The following is an 11,619-nucleotide window of genomic DNA, read 5'->3' as shown; positions in this document are numbered from 1 at the left end:
AACTCCTTGATATTAAAAAGCCACGTGCACGGCACATGTGCCACGCGTAGGGCCAACCCAAAAACAAGAGGGGGCAGGGTGCCTCAGGGCCAACCTAAAAAAAGAAAAAGAAAAGAGGGGCCACACGTGGGGAGGAGTGTTGAAGTATAAATAATGATTAAATAACACCAACTCTAACAGCTTAAGCTTTTGGAGTAATTGGTTTTTTTCACAATTATGAGCACAATTTACAGCTGATGCTCCTACCTACCATCATTAAAAAACTGTGGCCAACATCGACATATATGTATACAGTTGGGATCCATATCTGTATGTTAGCAAATGGCAATGCTTTGAAGACATTTAACTAAATTTTCTGTTTTTCTCTATTCTATAAAGAAAGCAAAGAATGGAAGAAATCCCGGATCAGAAGGAGCACCCCTCAGACCAGAGAAAGCTCTGCAAATGATAACCCCTCAGACCAACAGTCAAGAAATTTCACTCTTGGTCTACAAGTGGGGGTGCCTGTTGCACCACAACTTCATTTGAAGGTCCTCTGTTTACAGTAGGCAGAGCGGCCTCTTTGGGTTCCGCAGATGGTTGTGTTAAAATGCTGAACAGGATATTGTTAAAGAAGGTGAGGATGAGAAGAGCGACCGCAGAATATGTAAGAAAAGATCCAGAAATTTCTGGCATTCCTTTGGTGATCCTCAGACCGGTGATCAGATCTCTCTCGAGATTCAGCTCTGGGATTGCAACATTTCAAAACAAATCAAATTAGAACAACATTTCAAAGTTTCATTTTATTAAATATTTGAGCTTAACAGCAATTCTAAGAAAAACCAATTTCCAAAGATTCAATTCATTAACTACTTGAGCTTAACTATAATTCTAATTCATGAGCAGAAACATTACATATGTTTTCATCTGTAGACAAAGATCTTATATAGAACTTGGAAGGGATATAATAATTTAAACTTTTCATTTATTGACAATTTGACAGTACTAATTAACTAAAATATCAGAAAGATGAGAAGGAATTAGTAATGACTGACTAAAACAACTCCTAGAATCAACTATGTGCTAGTGGGAATCAGAAAGACGAGAAGGAATTGGGCATCTGATCTTTAGACTACAACTTTAGAGGAAACATTTATCGCGTGGATATCTACATGGGAAATGTTATGGCTAGCATTTCTCATGGAACACTTTACTGAACAGAAGAAAATCTTAAGAGCATGTAAAACCATTAAAACCTGTTTCAATGTGTTTCGAATCATAAAATGCATTATGGCTGTTTCGCCTATCTATTTTGATCGCCTATTGTTAACCTGTACAGTTCTTCTTCTAATCGGTTCTGAACTTTGAATCATTATGAGCCTTTCTATTTTGAATCATTATCGGCCATTTCTTCTTCTAATTGGTTCTGAACTTTTAAAAGCTCAATAAAAAATGTTAAGCAATTAATACATGTATGCCAAGATATGTACATTAAGATCATTATCTTTGTCAATTTCTTTGCACTTCCCTGATGGTTTATGTCACCAAGTTGGCATTTATCCTCATATATACAGTTCAATTCGATAAGCACAAATCTAAAGCATTAAAACCCTTTTAACTGGTACTACAAGTGTTAAGATCTATCTTCAAAACAACTCTGCATGACTAACCGACCTCAATTACTTGAGCAACTGTCATAGTTTTCGTCTGGTCAGGATATGTTGAATTCTTCTCAATTTGATCCTGCTTCTTTGGAGGATGATATGCCAACGTAATGTTTTTAACTTCACAAATATAGCCTAAATACCAGAGACCAATGGTCCAGACACAGCCACCCCTCATCTCTCCACATCATCTCACTGTTGTTTATTGGGTTATTTGTTACATTTCAGTATTCTCCTAAGCTTGGACTTTGAAATCATCAGCGCCCATGCACACCTAAATTACCTGTAAAAGGATTTTGGTATCTGATTTAGCAAGGATCCTATAAATTTGATGAATCCTTACATTGTCTTGAATAGTCCAATAGAAGTATCCACCTTAATCAGTGTTATTCTGCTACCCCTTGAAACCAGATTACGCTTCCCAGTGTCCAGTCTCTTCTCCACCCTCTCTACAATTGGGTCCCAGGAAGTCTTCTTTGGTCTTCCCTCACCCAAAGGAAGCCCTAAATAGGTTGAAGGGAGTTTATCCACCTTGCATCCCATAATCCATGGAAGGCCAGCTAGCTCCTCATAATCCATATTTACCCCAAATACTCTAGATTTATAGAGATTTGACCTTTGGCCAGATATCACCTCATAACAACGGAGTATCGCTTAATGTCACGTTGTGGGCCTTTCAGGCCCCATCGGTTTGGCAGACTCTAATGAGGCGGAAATCAGGGCTGCCTTGCAAGGTATCAGGTTGGCAGAGTGTGTTGACTTGGTCAAGCTTATAGTGGAGGGAGACTCGGTTAGCGTCATCAGATGGCTTCAAGGTAAAATATCGTCTCCTTGGAGGTTTGGGAGTTGGATGGATGAAATTAGGGATCGTATTGGAGGGCCGAATGTAATTTTTCAGTATGTCAAAAGATCGGAAAATGAGGAGGCAGATAAGCTTGCTAGGGATGGAGTAGGGAAGCAACAGCTTGAGCTATTCGAATTTCTCCCTCCTTGATGCTCTTTTGCGTTTTTTTTCTTTTTTTTTTCTTTTAGTCGTTCTATTAATGATATCTTACCATTCAAAAACAACAACATAGTATCGCTATAAGGTTCAGCACCTTCGCCAGATCAGGGGAACTGAACAGAAATCCATATCCAACAGCTATCATTGTTCAAATCTCCTATGAGCATCGTCAAGAAAATCCAGAGAAGGTTCCTATTGGGTTGGGTTGTGGGGTGGGGGGATCAGATGAAAAGCGAGGCTTTCCCTTGGTGAGTTGGGAGGAGGTCTGTAGACTTATTAAGGGAGGAGGTGTGGGTATTAGAAGAATCAAGGTGGTTAACAAGGCTCTTCGGGAAAACGACTATGGAGGTTTTGGGAGGAGGAGTCGCACCTTTACGGTGTGGAGGGACATCTTGAGATTTAAACATAACTTCTCAGAAGGAGTACGGTTCAGGATTTATTTTGGTGATCGAATAAGGTTTTGGCTTGATAAGTGGTGCTCACAGCTTCCCTTGAAGGGACATATTCCCTGACCTATTTGTGGTAGTAGCATCTAATGAGGCCTTAGTGAAAGAATGTTTTGAGTGAAGAGGTTTCAAGGTGTTGTGGACCCCGGCGTTCAGAAGGAACTTCTGCGACAAAGAGCTTCAATTAGTCGATAGGTTATTGGTGACATTGGATGCTACATAGAGATGGATGGTGAGGATAAACAGGTTTGGATATGGAATTCCTTAGGGTGCTCACGGTCTATCATTCTATCATTATCTTGTGCCTTGCCCTTCATCTTCCAGAGTAGCTATAATCTAGTCCTTCCAGGTGTCGCCCAGGGTATGTACCTTTGGATGGGCTGCCCTCATAAATAGGATTCAGATAGTCGAATAAATAAGCAAACGGGAGATGCTGATCATTGACCATTGCGCTCTTACAATATAGGCCGGGGAATCGGTGGACCACATCTTTATTCATTGTAGGGTGGCTAGGGAGGTATGGAGCCGTATCCTGATTAGATTTGGATTATCATGGGTTTCCCCCGCCAAGCTTATAGAAGTGTTGGAGGGGTGGACGGCTGTCCCGTGAAAGAAAAAAGGAAAAATCATTTGCATCGTATCGTTGTTGGCTACCATTTGGTTCCTTTGGAAGGAAAGGATAGCCCTAGTCATCTCCTGAGTAAAGATTGTCCCGTGCTTTAGGTTTGTGTCCGCTTTCGACTTATGGAAAGGGTGGTAAGAAATATGTGTTAGCAAAGAGCAGCGCCCTAAGGTCTTGAAGGGGTGGGAACCCCCTTCGCATGGCTCTCCAAAACTTAATTTTGATGGATCGAGCATGGGAAATCCAAGCCTAGCCGGTATTGGTGGTGTTTTGAGAGATGAAGCCAGGTCTGTGATTTGGGCTTTTGCGGGCCCCATAGGTATCACCGGCGTTAGTGAGGAGGAAGTGAGAGCTGCACATCGAGGAATAAAATTATTAGCGGCCAGATGCTTGGACAAAATAGTGATGGATGGGGATTCCCTCAACGTGATTAGATGGCTTCGAGGTTATCGTGGGTGTCCCTATAGATTTGCTCATCTTTTTTATGAGATTCGTGACTGGATGGGGGCATTGGATTTATATTTCCAACATGTTAAGAGATCCGCCAATGAAGTAGCTGATAGGCTTGCTAGGGGAAGGGTTTCCAAGGATGAATTGGAGTTATACGATGATCTACCTCCTTGACTTTGCTCTTTATCTCTTATATTTCTTTTATCTTTCTTTCATCTATATGTACTTGCTATGTTATCTTCCTCTACTGTTGTATTGACCATCTTGGTCCCCTATTTCTCTATTAAATGAAAGATTTGGCCATTAAAAAAAATAAAAGTATCTGTACCCTAGTATCCTAAACTTTTTTGAAGGATCCAAAAGTGTCCCAGACTCTCAACTGGCTATGCTAGTGCAGATTGGGTTTGATGTCCTATCACCCGGGTGTTCAACTACCACATTCAAATCATCCCATCCACATAAAAAATGAGAATGGAAATATGAACAAGGAAAAAACTAAAATTAAAAACGTAAATCAAGAGAGTGAACAAAAAAAATGGATCAAACAACTAAAAAAATATATGGTTCGGCAGTGTAGAAATAAAGGAGACAAGAAGATTTATATGGTTCGTCAGTGTGCCCATATGCAATGAGATAAGAAGAACTGCATTTACTCTGAGATTTTCCATCCCTCACCACTCCAAGAAACCCCAAACCGTAACTATTTCAAGTAACTTGGCTGGGGCTCTAGAGCAAGGAATAGCACCTCTGCAACCTTCATTCGTGGTGGATAAGTGTCCACTAGTAACCTAGTAAGCACTGACCAACAGAATAGAAGACAAATATCACATCAATGGGAAAAGGAAATGGGCATGTGGAGCTGTGTTCTTGAGAGTACATCGTACAATTTATCTTCTTGGGGCTGTAAAACAAGCCAAGGTGCAGATTGTTGGTAAGATGCCTTGTTTCCACACCAAAGCTTCCTATCATAGCTAGGTTACCTAGTTATATGGGATTTAGTTGGGATGCCTAAAATTGAAAGGAAAGGCGTGAGGTTCTCTTGGGAAAACCGATCGGGTGTGAAAGGCTCCATCACATGACCAAAACAAGAGACGATTTCTCTTGGTGAAGTAGGGGAGGAAATGAAAAGAGGCTACAGTTTTCTCCGGGTAGAGAGAAAAGAAGGAAAACCTAATTGGTGGAGCTATTCTCTTGGTTTATGAAGAAGGACAACGACGGATCTCTCTCTTGGAGGAGAGGTAAGAGAAATCTTTGTTATTCTCGTGTGTGCAGTACAAGAGAGGACGGCAAGAAGAGATTGTGGAAAGGGTTGAAAGGAAAGGTATGGGAATTGATCAAGTGCTGGATTGATTTAGGAACCTATTGTAATCTTTATTTATTTATTGCTTAGTGAAATATTCTCTGGATCACTCGTAAGACTTTCTGTTGAACCATATAAATTGGGTGTGTTCTCTATGTGTTGCCATTGTGGATTTTTTTTTAATCTTGCTTTTGATTGCTGGTTTTGATCAGACTCGATTTTCTACAAAATTAAAGTAGAAAAACAGGACACGCCAAGATTTACATGCTTCGGAAGTGTGCCTATATCTAATGAGATGAGAATAATTCTAGTTTCTATGAGATTAGGGTTACAAGCTTTTCCATCCCCCACTACTCAGAGAAACCACAAACTGTTGTTGAAGTATAAATGATTAAATAACACCAACTCTAACAGCTTAAGCTTTTGACATGGTTTCAGAGCTATTGCCTCGCCACAAGCCCTGGATTCAAAACCCAACAACTACTTGATATTAAAAATCTACATGTGCGCCCAACCCAAAAGATTGGCCACGTGTGAGAGGGGCGTTGATGTATAAATTATTAAATAACACCAACTCTAACAGCTTAAGCTTTTAGAGTAACTGATAAGCAAAAATAGATACTGAGTATTAATAGTACCCTGGTAATCACTCACCCATTAATGCAATAAACACCCTTTACAGAGATACACCAGTAACGCAGGATAACAATCTCCAATCCTCCACAAATCATAGCAAAAACAGATACTGACTAATAATCAAAAGAGGAGAAATGAAGAAAGAACAGAGAGAGAAATAGGGATTACCCAAGGAAGAAGGAGAGACCCTTTTCTTGGGAGTGATTTGTTTCTGAGAAAGGGCTTTCAGCTGCTCGTCCAGCTTTTGCAGTGATTCTCGAGCCCTTTCTCGATCAATCTCGAATTGGGGTTCTTTCTCGACAGCACGCAGAGCATATGATCTTCTTCTCGTAAAATTATCATAGCCATTGGACAAAACCCTAAAAGAAGAAGAGATTAATGGCGCCTGAGAGGAGAAGAATCGGAGCAGCATGACCACAGAACCCTAAAATAGCCAGATAACAAAGGACACTGATTTCAAATGGCATGCAGTACTTTATCTACAACGGTATAACATTCTCTCCATACACCACAACTTGACACGTGGCATGAAGTTATTGATGAATGCTTTCATCTGGTGGGGGGACCCATTATCTGTGAGCCAGATGATCCTAACCATTGACAAAGATCGGTATAGATTAGATGGATGACTTCCAGCAACTGGATGGTTGGGATCTTTGCTTTCAAGTGGAAACCCAACAAGATGTGTGGCCCATAGGCCTGGAGCCCACAAGATGGAGAGTCCTAATTGCTCGATGGCTATGCTAATCCATTCTTAGCAGTTATCAAGTGCATTACTCAAATTATCTGACCGTTGAATTTGGAAGCAAACATGGATTCTATAATTTGGATTTTATAAGCAAAATCCTTAATCTTTTGCAAGCCATCAAATTGGCAGCTGGGGTTACTGGCACAATTTAAGGATGGTATCAGGTGGCCCCAGAAATGAAAATTTTAGGGATTGTCACCTTGTGATTATTGAATTTAACGATCAAGCTTGGGTCCCATGCGAAAATTGTGTAATCCAAACCGTTGATCCTGTGAGGCAAAGACCCATCTTGAAATGAACATTCAATCCACTAGAACAACTCCTAAAAAAAATCAATGGTTAGCTTCTCTTGGGAGATTCCTTGAAGCCAACTTGATCAAAGGGCTAAGATTTGATCATGGTGGTACATCAGCGACAATCCGGGCTCTGGATCAACGGACTCAATCATATATACACGGCACACGTGGAGCCTACGTCTGATCATTAGGGTGCATCATAAATCTCTCTATGTAGGAGGTGGGCCCACCATAGACTTATAACTTATCTGATCCATGCAATTCAAGTATTCTCGCCATGTCTCTGCACAGTCTCAGTTGAAGCAAAGAAATGCTTTCTGGGCTTCATTTCTATCATTTTCTGTTGTTGATTAAAGAAAACTTTCAGGATTACTATGAGGCAAGAGTAGAGATTACCAATGCAAGTCCTTGCTACTATGAGGCAACAGCAGAGATTACCAATGCAAGCCCTTGCTTCTCCCTTACTTCGCCTAGTGGCCATGCTTGTTTAATTATCAAAGTGGACAGACATGTTTCTGATATCAAGAGGCAACACAAGTGTCCATATAGTGAGTTGTGTTGAGGTATAAATGAGTAAATAACACCAACTCTAAACAGCTCAAGCTTTTGGAGTAATTGTCTGTTTCTCATGGTATGAGAGCTAACCTAGCTGCAACTCTGGGTTCAAAACCCAACAACTCCTTGATATTAAAAGTCCACGTGTACAGCCAACCGAAAAGAGGGGCCACATGTGCAACATTTATGACCAATCCAAAAGAAGGGCCAAATGTGGGGGAGAGTGTTGAAGTATAAATGATTAAAAACACCAAAACAGCTCGAGCTTTTGGAGTCATTGGCTGTTTCACAAGTTGACAATTAGTCGCGAAAAAGGGAGGACAATGGAGCAAGAAACACACTTCAGCATGGCATATCTTAAGGGAATTGAAAATGCACTAACCAATTAGGTACAGAACAGACATGCGAAATTAGAAGCTTACTCCAGAATACCAGATAGAGAGCCAGTAAATCTTTTTTTTTTTTAATCGGTAAGCTGAGGTTAGGTGGACCCCTACCAGAATATTAAAGAAAATGATACAATAGAAGAAACGAGACAACTCCTCAATCCTTAGAACAATGTCTAAAGAAGAGGCAGAACTACCAAGGACATGATACCTTTGATAACAAAACTCGTTAGAATAACATAAAGTAGGAGAATAAGTAGGGGGGTCATTACCAATATAGGGAGGGAGAACAGAAAAGCGAGAAGAGAGAGAACATCATTCCCTAGAAAATTCAACCATAATTTCTTGCTTTTAGAAGAATTTACTTTAAAAGTAATAAGAAGGGGACAAGGAATCAGACAAGCAATTATTACATGGGAGACACCCAAGGGAGTCAAAGGGGAGTCCAATGCTATTTTGGCAACCAACATGTTAGGTCCAAGCGAAATTCCAACACTTTTTTTTTTCCAACCAAACAGACCCAGGAATGATGCTTTGTCTCCCTACCCCTACTCTACAAGCAGGGGCGGAGCCACGTATGTAATAAGGGGGGCTGCTGCCCCCCATGATTGAAAAAGAAAAAAGGAAAAAGTACATGTTTTAAAAGTCTTGGAAATAAATTTCTAAAAATTTTCTATGTTTTTCTAGAAAACAACAGTTGAAAAGTAGCGTTTCTAGAAAACAATACTAGAAAAGTACCAAAATATAAAAATAAAGTAGGGCAATGATACTTTTCGTGAATCGTGAGATTGGTTCACTGCACGAGGAAAAGTAGCAAAATATAAAAATAAAGGAAAATGTCAAGGACTCAAGGGGGGTGATTTTATCCATCAAGGGGGGAAATTGGGAAAATATCACTGCCCATAAGTAAACCCTAACTTAAAATTCACACTAAAAAAATAGAGTACTTTTTTCCTTTCTCTGGAAACTATTCGCCCCTCTCACTCCTCCCATGGTCTCATCGTCCCAACTCGGCAACTCTAAAGCCTTTCGATTCAACTTCACCCCTGCCACTCTCATCTAAGAAGTAAAGAAGAAGAAGGAGGAGGAGGAGGAGGAGATAAGGCCAAATTTTTTTTCTTTTTTCTTTTATTTTTTTATTTCTGAAGACTAAAGCATTTGATTGATGAGATTTGCTCTAGATATTTATGATAAAACCTTAGAAATTTACGGAATCAGATGGCAGATCAATGGATGACTGATAGTTTGATTACTTACATTGAAAAGGATATATTTTGTAGCATTGATAATGAAACAACCATGCATTGCTTTCAGAACATGAAGACTCGTCGAGAACAACTGTAGTGAGTTTTTCATTAACAATGTAATTTTTTTTGGATTAAATATATTATCTTATTTTGCCCTCCTCATGTATAAATCCTTGCTCCGCCACTGTCTACAAGGTTGCCACTAAAATACTACTTATTATTATTCTACAAGGTAAGTTCCAGCCAAATCAAACGCTTATCTCCTCCATGTTCAGTACCCACATGTAGACACCCCATTTTGACAGGCTCCAAAAGTCCCGAAGTTGAGTCGAAGCTTTGAAGTTAAATAAATTCCCGAGAAGCGGACCCCAAGCGAGGAGAAAACCTGAATTTTACCAGCTTATGGTGTACATTTATAGGTGCAATTCTCCCAAAAGATTGTCATAACCCCAAGAAATGCGCCTGCAAAATCTCACGGAAATCGAGTGAGAAATGGCAGACAAGACGAGCCAAATCCGTGCACTCATTAAGGGTGGGTTTTGGTGTGCTTATAGGATATGGGTGTGCCAATATCATCCCCAAACCCTACCTATATATGACAAAGAGAGGGAGAGAAAAAAAAAAGAAAAAACAGCAGAAGAAAAAAAAAAGAAAGAGGGAGGGGAGAGGCCAACCGAATTCCACTACCATCTATCTCACTACCCACCTCCATCTACCCCATCCACCACCAATCTCCACCACCAAACCCACTACCGACCTCCAATCCCACCACCCTCCAATCTCCGGCAACCCAACCGGATTCCGGCCACCACCTCCGGCAAGGCGACTCCCCGGCGGCCATCACCACCAAACCTACTACCGACCTCCAATCCGGCAATCACCACCAAACCCACCACAGCCACCACCTAGGCTCCTCCCCAAAACCGATTCTAACCAAACCCACCATCAGCCAACAAAAGCTCATTTTCAAAAAAAGAAGAAGGAAGAAACCAGTACCATCTTCTCCGGCGAGCTTGCCGGAATCCGGCAAGCCTATCCCCCTCCACCTTGCCTTCTTCTTCTTCTTTTCTCCACCACCGAACCCCACCAAAACCGAAATCCCCTTTTCTACACCAAAAAAAAACTGAAACCCATCCACCATCCTCCACCCACCTCCACCATCCTCCACCTCCAGCACCACCACCACCCAACCCTTCGAAAATCCTCCTCCATCTCCACCCTCACCTCCCTCCAAACCCAAAACCGAAACCCCCTTTTCTACACCCCAAAAAACCAAAACCCATTTCGGAAAAAAAACCCAAAAAACCCATCACCGAACCACCACCCTCTTCAAACCCAACACAGCCGCCCATCCATCCACCTTCTTCCACCCCCTCTGCCACCCAAACCACCCTCCTCCACAGCCGCAACCTCCACTCTCAGCCACCACCTACCAAACCCACCTCCCCCAACACAGCTACCGATCTTCTCAAACCCGAAATTCCCAAACCCAAAACCCACCACCATCAGCCACCGAACCCCATCCAAACCCTCATCGGCCAGCCATCCCCATACATCTACCACCATCTTCTCCCTCATCCTCATAAAAAAGAAAAAAAAAGAATGAAGGGGCTTTCTCATTAGCAAGAGAAAACAGAGAGAGAGAGAGAGAGAGAGAGAGAGAGAGAGAGAGAGGAGAGCCCGGCCTTACCTTGTCTTCTCCGGTGTCTCGCCGGAGCTCCGGTCTCCCAAGCTGCCGCCCATACCACCATCTCCGGCCTCCCAAGCTATCGTCTCCACCACCTCGCCGCCAACCATACCCTTTCCACCATTTTCTCCATTATCTCCCTAAACCCTCCATCAAAATCCCATTTCTCCACCTCTATTCACCCATTTATTCCCCTCTCTGTCATCCACCCTCAGCCATCACCGCACCTCCATTAAATTCGGTCAACCCTCGGTGTTTATCCGATAACTAATTTTGATTTCCGGTGATTCGCTCCGACGGTCATCGTCTCAGGCAGATTCAGATTCGGTTTCTAACGCAGCATGAGCTGAGATTTTCTTCATCCAAAATCTCGGCGAGGAATTTTGAAATCTGAAGCCCCATTCATTTTGGTTCTAGGTTGCAGGTAGCATTTTTCCCTTTTTACATAAGTTTCGCTTAGAACGCAATAAACGTGATTAGGCGTGATAAGCATAGCTAATATCTTCTTGTTGATCATCTGCTAAGAGCCTTCCATTTCATTAAGTTTGTAGTTAATTTTGCAATTCAAAGGAATTGGTTCATGTCTTTGATCTGATCACC

At 41.6% G+C, this 11,619-nt stretch overlaps 1 protein-coding gene across 1 annotated transcript; it reads right to left on the bottom strand.

Moving 5' to 3' along the window:
• Positions 1-252: 252 nt before the first annotated feature.
• On the bottom strand, positions 253-6,554 carry LOC143847158 (uncharacterized). The gene is made up of 2 exons (XM_077355879.1): positions 6,269-6,554; positions 253-725 (listed from the first exon to the last, which is right to left on the bottom strand). Exons 1-2 carry the CDS (start codon positions 6,510-6,512, stop codon positions 478-480), a joined length of 492 nt encoding a protein of 163 aa, XP_077211994.1. The 5' UTR covers positions 6,513-6,554; the 3' UTR covers positions 253-477.
• Positions 6,555-11,619: the final 5,065 nt, after the last annotated feature.

Source organism: Tasmannia lanceolata, unplaced genomic scaffold, assembly GCF_043159265.1.
Source record: "Tasmannia lanceolata isolate RefF3 unplaced genomic scaffold, GAP_Taslan_0.1 ptg000015l, whole genome shotgun sequence".
NCBI lineage: Eukaryota > Viridiplantae > Streptophyta > Magnoliopsida > Canellales > Winteraceae > Tasmannia > Tasmannia lanceolata.
The sequence above is the reverse complement of the archived record's forward strand: the minus strand, read 5'-3'. Positions and strand labels throughout refer to the sequence as shown.

What these genes read in the sequence shown, in the direction of transcription:
- LOC143847158 (XM_077355879.1), bottom strand. Translation starts at nt 6,512, where the DNA reads ATGCTGCTCCGATTCTTCTCCTCTCAGGCGCCATTAATCTCTTCTTCT. An exon ending in GGTCTCTCCTTCTTCCTTGG is followed by an intron (nt 726 to 6,268) that starts GTAATCCCTATT and finishes TTGCAATCCCAG; the next exon opens with AGCTGAATCTCGAGAGAGAT.